Source organism: Manis javanica, chromosome 14 (genome assembly GCF_040802235.1).
Source record: "Manis javanica isolate MJ-LG chromosome 14, MJ_LKY, whole genome shotgun sequence".
NCBI classification, from domain to species: Eukaryota; Metazoa; Chordata; class Mammalia; order Pholidota; family Manidae; genus Manis; species Manis javanica.
This window is the reverse complement of record NC_133169.1, coordinates 24,102,729-24,117,602: the sequence shown is the minus strand read 5'-3', so window position 1 is coordinate 24,117,602 and position 14,874 is coordinate 24,102,729. Positions and strand designations below refer to the sequence as shown.

The 14,874-nt window shown below is 39.9% G+C and overlaps 1 protein-coding gene across 1 annotated transcript; it reads right to left on the bottom strand.

Moving 5' to 3' along the window:
- Window positions 1-8,979: 8,979 nt before the first annotated feature.
- RGS2 (regulator of G protein signaling 2) lies at window positions 8,980-12,989 on the bottom strand. Its single transcript, XM_017678888.3, has 5 exons — window positions 12,119-12,989; window positions 10,991-11,092; window positions 10,826-10,887; window positions 10,125-10,291; window positions 8,980-9,853 (listed from the first exon to the last, which is right to left on the bottom strand). The coding sequence occupies exons 1-5, from the start codon at window positions 12,226-12,228 to the stop codon at window positions 9,659-9,661; spliced, it is 636 nt and encodes a 211-aa protein (XP_017534377.1). The 5' UTR covers window positions 12,229-12,989; the 3' UTR covers window positions 8,980-9,658.
- Between the last annotated feature and the right edge of the window lie 1,885 nt (window positions 12,990-14,874).

Sequence of the window (14,874 nt, the reverse complement as noted above, 5' to 3'; positions counted from 1 at the left end):
GGCATGGCACAAAGAAAGCCTAGATAATGATGGTAGAAGGGAGAGGGGAAAGGGCAGATAATCACTGGAGGACAAACCATAAGAACTAGATTAGGTAGTAGTACTTCTAAAATGCACCTTTGTGTGATAAAATATTTAGCTCTTACCGTTAGGGTATTTTTGTCTAGTCCTACCTGGATTATTGACTTGCTTTGCTTTTTACCCTTTTCAGAATGCATTTTAAACAAAGAAGTGGTTCTTTTAACAGTTTGACTTTGCACAGACACAAAAGAAATATATGTTTTGTCTAAGTTGGAACAGAAAAATTATATGTCAGCATAAGGTCTAATATTAGATTTTTAAATCATATCAACAATCACAGAGGACTCATCAAATCAAAGATACAGGATTGAGAAATGCCTTCCCCCAAACTTGTTGTTTAACATTATAGTCTTGAATTCTCCTGTTCATGATAATAAGTATAACAATACTGTTCCTATTTTGCATTTTATATAGTCTCTTTAAAGCTTATGAATTTCCTTCACATGAATTCTATCCTTTGACCCCCACAAGAACTTGAGGCTTTAAAGAGATGGGCTAAGTAAGAAAACTAGCTCATGAAAGTGACATTTCCAAGTCAAAATTGTAGTAAGTGGAGCTGTAAATCAAATTTCTAAATCTATTCTTTATTTTATGCTTATTTGCTCATTTAATGTTTTCCAGCCACATTTGGTCTGGTAAGATAATAATCCATACAGTCAGGATAAAAATAATGTGCTTTCTGGATTTACAGTGACCCATTTTGTGATGTTATTGCCAAATACTTTTTGAGTCATGGACTGCCTCTTTAGTGATTTTAGAGCAATTACACAAAAACAAGCTCCTTTTTAGTATTGTGTGATAGACATTTTGATTGCCCACACAATTTCAGCTCCTTCTAACAAAACCCTGATTTCCTTCAGCTACCCACTTCTTCCCTAGGCATGATCCCATTCCTGGACTAACGAGCAGTACTGGGTCTGGGTGTTCCACACCCTTTGCCAGTCGTCATTCAAACACCCAGCCTCAAGCCAACCAGTGCCTGCTTTTTTCTCTAGACTGCTACAAGCCAATCCAATTAGACTTAAGAAAGAAACTTTTTTCCCTACAGTCAGAGGAGCAAAGGCAGTTTCCCTTGCTCCCCTTGCTAGTGGCAATGGTTTTGTGACCATAATGGAAGCCAGATTGTCAAGAAAGCTGAACACAGAGGATGACTGGGTAGACGGAAGTGCTGAGTGCGAGCAGGCGCTCTGACTGCACAGAGAATGCTGTGGACCTTATCTTTGAATTTCTGTGTTTTTCAAGCCAGCTTGACTGGGATTTTCTAACACTTGCAGGTAAAATCACCTTAGTGATAGGTGTAAGCAAAGAAAATATACCAGGACATTCCAGCCAAGCCGAAGGTCCCCCAGTCACAGAAACCAGGTATCTTGTTCACTGCTTTAGTTGGGTTCTTGGCTGAATATTGTTGAATGCATGAAAGCAATTTTAATTTTAATTTTAATTCTAATGATGAAAAGAGTTCCCTTGAGTCAGTTTCCTTGGTTCTTTCAAGACAGGATTTCCATATTAGCAGTTAGTGATCTTCAAGTCAACAATATTTACTAATCTCCATCATGTCTAGAAAATTGTACAAAGTAGTGTTAATAGCTAACACATAAATAATATTACTGTGGGTAAAATTGCAATATTTCAGAATCTCTCACCTGGCCTTGGTCCATCTCCATATCAGTAGGTGATTACAAGGGTGGGAGGAAAGAGGGCATATCTGGACCGGAGAGGTTGGGTGGGGCCCCTTTTAGCAACAGGGTCACCAGAGACACAGGTGAGGATAAGTGCAGGACTGTTTGTAAGCAATAAACGAGTTTCTCCCACTTTATTTCTCCCTTTGACTGATTCTATCTTCAAAGTTATTTGCCCTGGGCTGGGAACGTATTTCCCTTCCCCCCAGAGTTACAATTACTGTTAAACATCAGTTGCTAGCATTGTCATAAGCACCTTACCTGTATCAGTCTATTTATTTTGACAAAAATAAAAAGAGAAAAAAACATTTTTTTTTTCTGAAAGATAAAAGAAGGGGGTCTATTAATACTTTGTTTTGGAGATGAGAGACAGTGAGGCTGAATGGTTCCATAATACATCCACATTTAGTCACACAGCAAGTATAGAGGGAGGTAGGATTCGAACTCAGGCAATCAATCTTGCCTGTCATTTTATAGCAAACAGAAGGCACTTTTCCTGATTAAAAGGAACATGGTGGTAAAAAATTTTGAGAACCACTGACTTTGAAATGTATTTGGGGATTGGAAAACATACCATAAAATGTTAATTTATTCTGGTGTATGATCCTTCATCTCAGACTCTAACACTGGTATGCTCTCCAGTAAGGTAGCCACCAGCCACATGCAGCCACTGAGCATTGAACGAGTTGGAAGCTGGTGTGGATTTGTCTGTGCTATCAGTGTAAAATACCCACTAGATTTTGAAGATTTAATAAGAAAAAAAATATGTAAACTATCTCATAATTTATTATGTGGATTACATGTTGAAATGATAATATTCTGCATATACTGGGATATAATATACTGTTAAAATTAATTTTAGTTGTTTCTCTCTATGTATTTTAACATGGTTATAAGATTAAAAATTACATGTGCAGCATATTATCCTGTATTTTCTTTTTTATTGCACAGCATTACTTTATGGGTTTTCTGTTCAATGCTCTTTCTGGGTTCTTTCTACATACTCGAAAAAAATGTCACAAAATTCACAGATCCTTCATTAATATTAACATTTTCAATAGTAGATGGATTACTGACTTTTTCCTAAGAATAATTGTGTGAAGACCAAAGTTATTTCTGAAATTATCATTATAAGCCACTCTAAAAATGTTAATCATCTTCCTAGCTCTTTTGTAGAATGTGACACATTTTTAAAAAACTTAGTTTGTGAAGTTCTGGAATCTGAAAACAGAAGTAGAAGAAATTAGAAAGAGTTAGAACTGGAAGTTCTGATATTTAGTATACCATGCTCAATGACGACGTCTGTAAAAAGTCACTCTCTATGAGAATGCCAAGTGGTTTGTGCCAAGTGGAGATTTAATATCGTAAACTTCCCTAAGGCAGGGTGAAGGTTTACTAAGTGCCACCTGTTTTTCAAACCACAGCTGTATATCTGGTCCTTTTCAGATTACACCATGGCTCATGTAAACTGCATATTTTTCTTAGTTCTTTCAATGTTTCAGTTTCAAATGCATTCATAGTAGATGATCTGTGGTTGCATCCTGAAGCTAAAGACTAAGATACTAATTTGGGATGGAAGTGGGAATAGACCTATAAGATTGAAAGTTGCAAATGCACTAAAAAAAAAATCAGGTCTCTTCTCACCCCAAAGCAGGCAGCAGCAAATAGTTTCCCTTTTGGTCCATTTCTCTTTTTCATTATTTTGATTTTGGTATGACGTCTGTACAAGTCTGAGATATACTCTAGCTAAATAAACACATAGTCTCACTCCTAAGGGAAGTTTTCATATAGGTCAGTGGACTTTTAAGATCTATAAATATCAGATTAACTTGAGATTCGAGAAAACCAATGTTAGGATCTTATCCAAGATCCACATAGTTTAGTTTTTGTTTGTAAGACAAAAATTTAGAACCAAAAATGACAGACTATATAGACTTCTGAAGAAATACTGTTTTTGCACATGAGTTTAGCAAACTGAAATGAAATCATCTGTATCGCTGCATGCATTTTACCAAGTTTGTGAATCAGTCAAGCAATCAGCTAATCAACTGATTAATCAATAGTCAGTGGATACTGAGTATCTTTTGTGTCTGAAACTTGACTGGTTACCTGAAAATTAAATAGAATAAGACAAAATGGTATGATTATTGACCATTTAGTTGGAAGAAAAGACTGACATACCTTTGGCAATATTTCACAAAGTTGAAACTTGGTCTGAACTTTGAAAAATGAATAAAACTTGAAGACTGAGCAGGGGGACAATTTCATCTAATAATAGGATAAAAATAATATATCTCAGGAACAGTAAGAAAATTCAGCACTGAATGCTTCTGGTCAGTGGTGAGAAATAAGGCAGGATGGGTGGACAAAAACAACTAGCAGAGAATTTTTAGCTTTAGGCATGGAAGTTTACTTTGATTTGGAATATACTAGAGGGTTCATGTATTTCTCTGGTCATAAGAATGATGTGGAAAAATCAGTGTTCAAATAGCAGTCTAGGGAATAAGTCAGAAAAAGGTCATAGAGTCTGAGGCCTATTGAGATCTCATTTGAAGGCGTGATGGTAATGGCAAGGAAGCACTTGTCTGTAGTAGGAGAAGGGAAGACGCCTGGGCTCTCCTGAAGAAAGGTTTCATAGAACTTGATGATGGGGCTGGTTGATGACCTTATGTTTTTAAGAAAAATAAAGTGTAGCTTTCAGTTGTGATTTTAAGCCTGCAAATTTTCTGCTCTTCTTCTTCTCAACAGATGACCATTTCTTCTGCTCTTTCATATCTTCCTTGCCCAGGGAAACTCTTCATATATTTGCCAAAAAATGAATCAGTGAGATAGCTTTCAAATACACATCCCCACCCAAAGTACCTGCCTATAAAAATAGCACAATGCAAAATGTAATCCTGCTTTTCCCCTCTCCTTTTACTTAAACTGTTACTCTACCCTGAATACTCTCTTCTTCATCCCCATTAAATATATAAATGTCCATTCTTTAAATATCAAAAAATGCCACCTTACTTTGTTTCTTGATTCATTCCAACTAAAGTTATTAGCAGTTCTTTTTTTTTTGTTTTGGTATCATTAATCCACAATTACAGTGTGGTTACTAGACTCCCCCCATATCAAGTCCCCACCACATACCTCACTACAGTCATCGTCCATCACCCTAGCAAGATATTAGCAGTTCTCTTTTGATAATTAATCACCTGTTATCATCCACATAATGTTTTAATTTTGCATACTATTTCATCAGATATTTGGTGGTTCTTGGCAGATTGGCAGTGTCTTCATACTTATTTCCTGTGTGGTTTAGATCAGTGTTCTGCATAGAGTGGGTGATGTGTAATTTGCTACTAAGTTCCATTGCATTATTTGGTGGCACCATCCCTGTTTTTAGGCACATGACATTTCTCATCTGGGCTATTACTACAGTCTCTTAACTCATCTTCTTGCCTCTAATTCTTCCTTCATATCGTTGCCCAAGATATTTTTGTACATTTTAGTTGAGATTGGTATCATTGCCTTAGAATAAAATCCTAACCTTTAGTAGTCAAGGCTGTCTGTCACCTGGTCCTGGGCTTCTGTGCCCATCTGGGTCTTACCCTCCACATGTAGTGTGGTCTTGTTACACTGGATCATGGGCACAAAATGGTTGATATCAGCCTTTGTTTAATGCAATTGCCTAATTGCCTTAGTCTAGAATGTACTTCTTACTTCTGTAAGCAATTCTTCTTTTTACTCTGCAGTTCACAGGAGAAGCTCTTTTGGGCTGTTACTGTCACCTCAAGTAATTCCAGTCTACTTCTTAGCTAGGATGCCAAATATTAGATAAACTTCATCTCCTTGCCATTGACTAAAAACATAGAAAATTGCTTTCTAAAGTTGTCAAAAGGCCAGTTTTCTAAAGTTGTCATAGCCAGACTATGGGGATCTCCATACATGGCAAATTTCACCGTTTAACAGTGGTGCCCCTCTCTGTAAAGTTGGCCTAGCTCCTTCTTCAGCTGCAATGTGGGTGGACCCTGGAAAACAGTGTTAGGACTTACAGAGTGCCTGGCTCAGGGTGGGTGCTTCCTAGTCTCCGCACTGTCTGAATGCACAATGCAACCCCATCCATAACATCTCTCATGAGAAGAAAAATTTTCTTCACTCTCCAGCTCCACAGGTGATAAAATGATCCCATTTTTTGGTAAAACAAACAAGAAATAAAGCCTCTACTGAAGACCTGTTCCCTGTGAAATTTGGGTGATCCCTTTAAGTTGTCTCACTGAAACTCTTACAGTATCTCCCTGTGCACACATGACAGATAATACACGATTCAATTTTTTTCAGTGGGACTGTATGAAATTACCATATTTTGAAATGCTCTTGAGCTTAAAATATATGAAAAAAAATGAAATAATGTAAAAAGGAATAAACTGTGGGTCTTAAACGTATGAGCTCTGAGAAACTGGAACATGAAGTGATATTTATTTGTGGAGGTATGTGGCTTCTAACCTTAGATCTATTTCAGTTTGTTCCACACTAGAGAACATTGGAAAATACCACCTGAATTAAGTCTGAGCTTTTAGCAGCCCTGAAAAAGTCAAAATGCTTGTTTTTTTTTATTACCGTAATCTGGCTCTCCTTCTATTAAAGGTCAAAAGTTACAAAGAACATGCTTAATAAGAGATTTATTTTTGCCAAAGTAAAAGGCTGTGCAGATATTTGCAGACCTTTGAGCCAATGGGGCTTTTAAAACCTTGTCCTTATTTCCTAGTACACTGGCAAATACATCTTGGGTTTTACCAAAATTTGCAAGACCTTTTATTATTCATTCATTCATTCATCAGTGATTTATGCAGCTCCCATTGTATGCCAGGCAAGGTGCTAGGTGCTGGGATTCAGCAGTGAGCAGAAAAACATATAAAGTCCTCAATTTGTGGCATCTACTATCTAACAGGAGAAGACATAGAATTATCAGAAAATAATCATAAAAATATAAGAGAACTCCATTAAGTGCTCTGAATTAGAGAACTGGGATCTATCAGAATGTCAAAAAGGGGATCTGATCTAGGTAAGGAGGTCAAGGAAGGCTTCCCTGAGGAAGCGACAATTGCACTGAGCTGTGAATGATGAGTAAGAGCTGAAATCGCATTTCATGCAGAGGGACTATTACATGCACAGGCCCTGTGGGACCAGCAGGTGTAGGTAGCACCTACTGGGCAACGGAAGTTGGCCAGCGTGGCCAGGAGAGGGAGTTGGGGGCAATACGGCAGAGAGAAGGTGAGTGGAATGAAGGGTCAAGCCATGCGGGGGTTAGACCCTTTAGGAATAATACCTTGATCCTAATTGTTTGGGTAACTTGTTAAGGGTTTATAAGCAACAGGAGACAGCTCTGTTTTATGTCTTGAAAACATCCCTAGATTTGAAAAACAGGCCCATCTTGTAGTGGGGAAGAGTGAGTGAGGGGAGAGTTGAGGCCACTGCAGCCATCCAGGCCTCAGATAGTATCGTCTTTGATCAGGGTGATGAGAGAAAGTGGGCTTGGTGACAAATTGGATATGTGACTTGACTCCTGAGTCTAAACTCCTGGCCAAAAACTTTCCAAATTAAGCTTGTGCAGATCTGACTTATTTATTTTCCAAAGAAATATTTTAATGACCTTTCATATTTCATTTCTTCCACCACTATTTATGGAGCACCTATTATGTGTTATTCTGGCTGCTGGTGACACGGGAGCGGAAAGGCAAAGACTGGAACTTGTGCCATTGGTGCTGGTTGGTTAAGGTGAAAATTAGTGGTAACTAATGAAAACAGTTACAGGAGGTCAATCTTTCTTTTGGCAAATCAGAATAAATGCATTTTTAATTTTTTTTTAGTGTTTTACAATTTCTAAAGCCCCTTACTACCTCACAGGAACCAGTGGGATAGGTAAGAAAGTGTAAGTTTAACTGCCAGGGCAGCTGGAGACTCCGGAGGCCACAAAGCTGAGGTCATTACTTGGGCTCCGGTTTACCAAATCCAAAATGAGGACTCCCCCTCCTTTTTAAAATTAAAACTGTAATCAAGGAGGATGAAAAAGCAGCCTGATGGAGAAGAGTGTTACTTTTCTAAATAGACAGTTAGAAAAATACCAGATTCAAGGCCTTCCTCTCTCAATTAGAAAGAAAGCACATTTTTAGACTAGGCTAAGAAACCAAAGTGTGTTTCTTTTGTCTTCATCATTAGCTAGAGTAACATAACCAGATTCTTCTCAGCCAAAAGAAGGTAGAGCAATCAGGAAAATTCTGATTTGTATTGACCCACCCCAGAAGTGAACAGTTTCTTGGGAGCTCATGCCCACCTGAGTGCCAGGACTTGGAGTCCAGGGAAACCAAAATAGGCCGGCTCACCTTCTTCAGCTTTTTTATTTGAGAAGCTTAGTTACGTAATTAGTGGCTGCTTTATCTCCATGACATTGTCCACTTCTCACTTTAGCCGGGCCTTGATAGATACCCATGAAGGGTATTAGATCAGTGTTCTTCTGTTTTCATATAGAAGCTCGAGTTTTCATAAGACTTTATTAGAAATATTGAGCCCAAGGTGGTTCTAAGTAAGTGGTCTGGTCTGACTTCCCTTAACCTACATAATGCTTAACAGATTTAAAAAAGAGGTAGTTCATTTGCAACAACATGGATGGAGCTGGAGGACATGCTCAGTGAAATGAGCCAGGTGGAGAAAGACAAGTGCCAAATGATTTCTCTCATTTGTGGAGTATAACAATGAAGCATAACTGAAGGAACAAAATGGCAGCAGACTCAGAGACTCCAAGGATGAACTAGTGGTTACCAAAGGGGAGGGGTGTGGGAGGGTGGGTGGGGAGGGAGGGAGAAGGGGACTGAGTGGTATTATGTTTAGTACACATGGTGTGGGGGATCTCGGGGAGAACAGTGTAGCACAGAAAAGGCACATAGTGGATCTGTGGCATCTTACTACACTGATGGACAGTGACTGCATTGGGGTATGGGTGGGGACTTGATAATATGGATGAATGTCGTAAGCACATTGTTTTTTCATGTGAAACCTTCCTGAGTGTATTTCAATACCTTAATTAAAAAAATAAATAAAAGAGGTAGTTGCATGACAGACCTATCATTTCTGAGTACTGTCCTTTCTCACTGAACAGGCACACCAACTTGGGTACCTCTTCTTGTATCTGCCTTGTTTCCAATTATAAAAATAAAAAAAAACTCCCACACCTGGACCAAGTATCAATAACATTATTTATTAAAATAAATTTATTAAAAGTATTCAAAGACTACCTCATAATTAGCTGCCTTCAGGACAGTTTATGACACTCATAATGGACATTGTAGTTTTCTATACAACAGCATTCATTCCATTACACACAACATTTAACAATTCAAATATAGACCATTCAGTTCAAGCATCATGTGATATGATGGTACAGATTATCTGTAGTCATAAGAACGTCAATACCCTTGCGCACAGTAAACATTATTTAATGTTACCTTAATACTAAGAAACCAACACTAGTTCGTGTGGTGACATGAACTGATTTGGGAAAGATGTACAGCCAGCCAGCTAAGGCCACATAATCCCAGACCTAATGATTTTAAATGTTTTTGGACCAACAGTATTACACTGTATCTTTCAGTCCCACATTCCTGCTTTTCCAATGTGAGACACACCGCATCTAAACTGCTCTCTTCCTGTGCTCTATACACCGCTAGGGAAGCTACCGCAACACAAGCTTCTCCAGCACTGCCGCCAGCTTTGCTGCCCAGCTTTGAATCAATTGTTCTGAGTGATGTTCTCCGAACATCCAGCCTGACTTCAAGGTCAGTCTGTTTGGCAGGTTGCAGCCTTTCTCCTTCGGAAAACAATGACAGGCCCTCGACTTCTGGGCTCCCTCTTTCCTCTCATGTGGCACGGCGCTCAGTAGTGATCTGGGGCTTTTTACACAAGTCCTGGTAGAATTCCGACTCTAAGAAACGGGGATAAGAGTTGTTCTCCATCAAACTGTACACCCTTTTCTGGGCAGTTGTAAAGCAGCCACTCGTAGCCTCTTGTATATTTTGGGCAATCAGAGTTTTAGTTTGAAAGTCTATGTTTATCTGAAATAAAACAGAAAAGTGGTTTATTTCACATTCACAGTTAAGAGACTGAAATCATTTAATATTTGAAAAAAAGAAAAAAAACTAGTGTGTGATTAGCTTCACCAGTCAAGCCATCGAAGACATATATTTAACCCAACTGACAGCTAGAATTAGGTGAAGAACATTTTTTACACCCCCCTCTCTGCTTTTAATTTGATGTCTCTTCTATTCTTTTACTGTTACTAAGAACATTCAAAGTATGCTGATATGAAGAACTCTTTTCCCTTACCTCCTTTGGAGCTTCTTTTTCTATGAAGTCAGTATATATTTTCTTTGCTTTTGAGGACAGCTTCTGTGGTGACTTTGTTTTTTTGAAGTCTTCACAGGCCAGCCAGAATTCAATGTTTTCTTCACAGAATTCAGATTTTAAAAAAGCCCTGAATGCAGCAAGACCATCTGTGGAGGAGAGAGGCATGCAGAATGTGTATTGCGTGAACAAATAACCCCTTAGATTTTTTCCTAGAACCTCATTTCCCTGCCCCTACATTTTATGATTTCTAGACAATAGCAATTTTCTAAAATTCACTTAGATCTGTAATCTTCAGAATTTAGCTCTTTACAGAGTAAGACGCCAGTAGGCTTAAACTGGCACACTGCTACAATAATATACTTAACTTCGCTGTCAATGCAAGTATTTACAGGAGAACCATAGTTCTCTGGGAACAAAGTTTCCTGAAAACATTGTAAGCAATGGAAAAGCTTGCTCAACCTTAATGGGGAGCAAATGCTAGTATAGGTTAATTTTTCTTCCCCACCTAAAGTGAATAAACCATGCATTTCTATTGGGAAACAAAGGAGATAAACAGAATTGATGCTGTAAGGATTGTAAAGTGGCATTCCCCTCAGGTAGGCCACTCTTCTCTTCTGTAGTTCACTCACTATAGACTCTCCTGACACTTGACGTGGGTCAAATTCAAGAGGTTAACTTACATTTACTGGCTAGCAGCTCGTCGAAAGCTTCTGACCACAGCTGTGCTTCCTCAGGAGAAGGCCTGCAAGAAAAAGTCTGCACATTAGCTCGTGCACATCAGGGTTCCCTTTTTCAGCTCAGCAGCTAGCTACTCATATTTGCATATCTTAAGATCTTCAACTTACTTGACAAAGGTTTGCTGTTTGCTCTTCTTCCCAGTTTTGGGCTTCCCAGGAGAGGAGGAATTTTGCAAGAAGTAGCTCAAACGGGTCTTCCAATCTTTTAATCTAAAAAAAAGAAATTCTCTTAAGTGGCAACACTTGACATTGCTACTGCACTGAGGCATTTTTACCAAATAAAAGTTGCCCAGAAGCTATAGATAAACCAAATCAGACAAAACAAAAACTCTTCAAGTCAGTCTTAATCACTTAACATTTAAACTAAGCCCCTATATACTGTATACAATTAGTTTCACTCATTTATTTGAACATAACTACTAAATTTATAATTAAGAGCAGGACTATGTAAAATTACTAGGGTATTTTAATGAATTTAATTTGCATAGTTCAAAAGGCAGATGCCATTTCTAGCCCACAAAAGTCCGCGGCTATTTTTTAACATTAATTAATTTAGAGATATTTCACATTGATGAAACCGTCATTGGATCTGCCTTGAGCCGGTGGAAGCTAGTTTCCTTTCTACCCTTAGAGCGGGTAGAAACTTTGGACGGCGCTATAAGCCTAAAAGCGGTGAACAACGAGGTGTGGGTGGGTGGGTTGTGTTTGGCCCCCTATCCCCACCGACACTCATTTTAAGCTGACGACGCAGAACAATTATTTATTCCATAGTCGTTAGTGGGTAAGATCTGCTAGTCAGTAAAGTTAGATGATTTAAAACGAATATGTTCACAACCAGCACCACTAGTTCCATTCCAGAAGCTGTGTAAACTGATCGAAACTTACAACGCAAGGGGCGAACCCTGGGGACGCGCCAGCCGCGGGCTTCTGATGTCATTTTAAATGCAGGGAGACAAAAGCCACCTGCAATTTCTCAGGTGCACCCACCGCCTCCATATAAAGGACTCTCTTCAGTTCCTAAACTGCCCGAGTCCTTCGCTCACGTAACAAGTACATAATACACAGATTTAACCTTACTTAGCAAATTGACCTTTTCCACATTCCCCCCCACCCCTGCAGAGGCGCACACGACAGTTTCCCAGCATCAAAGGCGAGCCTGAATGTCCGGCGTTTGCAGCGCCCTGGGAGAGCTGGGGCCGCAGCGCGCAGCGGAAGAGAAAAAGAAGCAGTACTTACAGCGTCCGCTTCATTTTCTCCCGCTTCTCCTCGCTCCTGGGTCCGCTGCCTGCGCTCTTGTCCATGGGTCCGCAGTCGTGCTGAACGGCCAGAAACATGGCACTTTGCATAATCACCTTTCCGCAGTGGCCGCAGCTGTTAGAGCCGGCGCCGCCGCCGCACTTATAAGAGCTGACGCCAGGGGGCGGGGCCTCACGCCGTCGGTCCCGCCTTCCAAGGGCGACGATTGGCCGGATGCCGCGGCAGGGGCGGGGTCAGGGTCTGCGGCAGTCGCGGCGCCTCCGAGGAGCCCGGGGGGTCGCTGCTGACGTCTACGGCCGCGCCTCTGTGCGCACTGCGGCCGGGGCCGGGCGTGGGGGCGGCAGGACCTTCCCCTGCGAGCTGGCGCCTCTGCAGCCCGGGCCCGGCGTGAGGGCTGCCCTGCGCCTCCCGCGGAGGGGGTAGCCCGAGGGTGCTACAGGCCCTGCTGGGGCGCTCGCCTCCGTCCCCCGGGCTTCCGTGGCCCAGACTCGAGTGCCCGGCGGGGACAGGTTGTCTGCTGCCGACCGGGGTGCAATCGCCTTACTTTGAATTAAGGTTTTCTCCCCCCACCTCATTTCCACGTCTGTGAATAGGCCGCCCGGAGCCCCCTACCTGATCCTCTCCGGGGTTTCATTTACTCAGGGGAAGGAAACGGTGAACGGCAGGAACAGGGGTGATGCAGGGCTCGGTGGTGCTGTGTGAACTCTGCAGCTTGCCTAGGCGTCTGTCTGGGAGCGCTGTAGTGGACACCAGGCAGGGACGGGACCTGAGAAGGTGACTTCATCGGGCGCCAGCGCTTTAACGGGGTGTGCGTTTTTGATCCCCAACAGACCTAGGGCTGTCCGGGGTTGCAGGCTTATTCTTCAGGAGGCCTTCCTTGGCTGCCTCTTCCTTCCAGAACAGAAATCACAGTTCTTACGATGAGACTGGGGAAACTCCAGCACTTCGCTGCTGTAATGCAATGGAATCATTCGGAATCATTCTGGTCTAAGCGTAAGGATGCAGGATGTCCTCATGAGTCATTCTTGGTTGGCTTACAGTTTACCAGAACACCAAGTGACTGGCGAAAGGGAAGTTAACAATTTGCTCTGTTAAGTTGAAATTAGGAATTCTTTAAAAATTATCTCTACTGTAGCGGGCTTTAAACGGTCTGATTGGTAAAGACAAATAGAAACCTCAACTGCAAATGATTTCATTTCAGATAATACTACTATATTAGAACTATTACTAGAACTGTATAGTGGAATATTCAAGTGGTTTTTCCATCAAGCATCTAAGGATACAATAAGATACAGCAAGGTGTTGATTAGGTTGCAGGTATTCTCTTTACTTTGCATTAGAACTGTTAAAAGAAAATTGGAATTGATTTAACATACTCTTATGGTGAATTGCTGCCTGTGGTTTGAGCTCCAAGTTTGACTGGGAAGGTAAAATCTGCAATTATTGCTAAAGAGAACAGCCTTGTACTTTATTAGGAAAAGGGAAATCATTTGATTTTCGGTAATAAATACTTTAAAACGTGTTTGTGTAATTGTAAAAATGGCATTTTTTTCTCAGTCATATGCTCTGCATCTCTAAAATAACTTTGTATACTATTTCCTACGTCTATTTTCACTTACTGATGATTCAGTACGTATTTATTAAATATATATAATATGCAGACACTTGCTTTTTTCTTGCCAGTATAAACCTCAATATATTTTTCATTTAGAATCTTGGATGGTAGAATTCACTCATACTGGAAGGTTTAGGAATTCTGACAAACAGCATGGAGAGAGAGAGCAAGAGCAGTACTTGTATGAGGAGACCTAATTAAAGTCTCAGTGAACCTGTAAATGCTAAGCAACTAACTGTGGGGTCAGTTTCATCACACCTGTTTGAGCTAGGTTTCTCATCTTAATCAACAGTAATGTGTTTTTCTCACTAACTTCATTGGATATGTGAATCTTATGAGAAGGACCTTTATAAATTATAAAATACTATACAAGAGTTTGTTACTAGTTTGCGTATGTGTGACAAAGAAATATCTGGAAGCAAATCTATTCAGGGTAGAAAATCATTAAAGGATTAAGTCAGTTAAGTAGGTTATAAATGTGTAAGTACTATTAAAAATATCAAGATAATGTCATTGAGATTTGTTGGCTATCAAGCTTCTACTAGATAGTTAAAAAACAAATATGGAAAATAAATGAACTGTCTGACATTTAAACTTTTCTAAGATCTCCAAGCCAGAAAAGTTTCATCATCTCAGTATGTTCAGGACAGTAAATACATATGTATCCATGTAAGCAACTGGTTTAAATATAGACTATCCTAGGTGTTTCTGCAAGTATTTAATATAATTATTTGCTTCTTTTGTAAGCCTGACTGACAACTAATGTTAAATGGCAGCAAATTAATCTTATCCTGAAAATTTTGAGGTTGAAAAATCCAAATCTGAATTAATTTATCATTTCTGTACCTATTTTAAGAAATAGGTAATTTTAAGAGTTAAGGTAGTACTGACTACAGACTGAGAAACCTTTCAGTCAAAAAGTTGCCATGCTATATAATGTCTTTTATAATGATAGGCAGACATATATTTAAAGTGAAAGCTATAAGGTTTGATGACTTCCCCCCTTTCTTTTGTTGTTGAAACTGTTTTTTAGGTAAATGGGGATTGCTTAATATTAAGATGACACACACTTTCCATTCTGTGTTGGAGTAAGAAATAATGCAATAGATTGCAAATATTG

Coding starts and splice junctions, on each gene's coding strand:
- RGS2 (XM_017678888.3), bottom strand. CDS start 12,228: ATGCAAAGTGCCATGTTTCTGGCCGTTCAGCACGACTGCGGACCCATG. Junction 11,093..12,118: donor GAGAAAATGAAGCGGACGCT/GTAAGTACTGCT, acceptor TCTTTTTTTTAG/ATTAAAAGATTGGAAGACCC. Junction 9,854..10,124: donor AAAAAGAAGCTCCAAAGGAG/GTAAGGGAAAAG, acceptor GTTTTATTTCAG/ATAAACATAGACTTTCAAAC.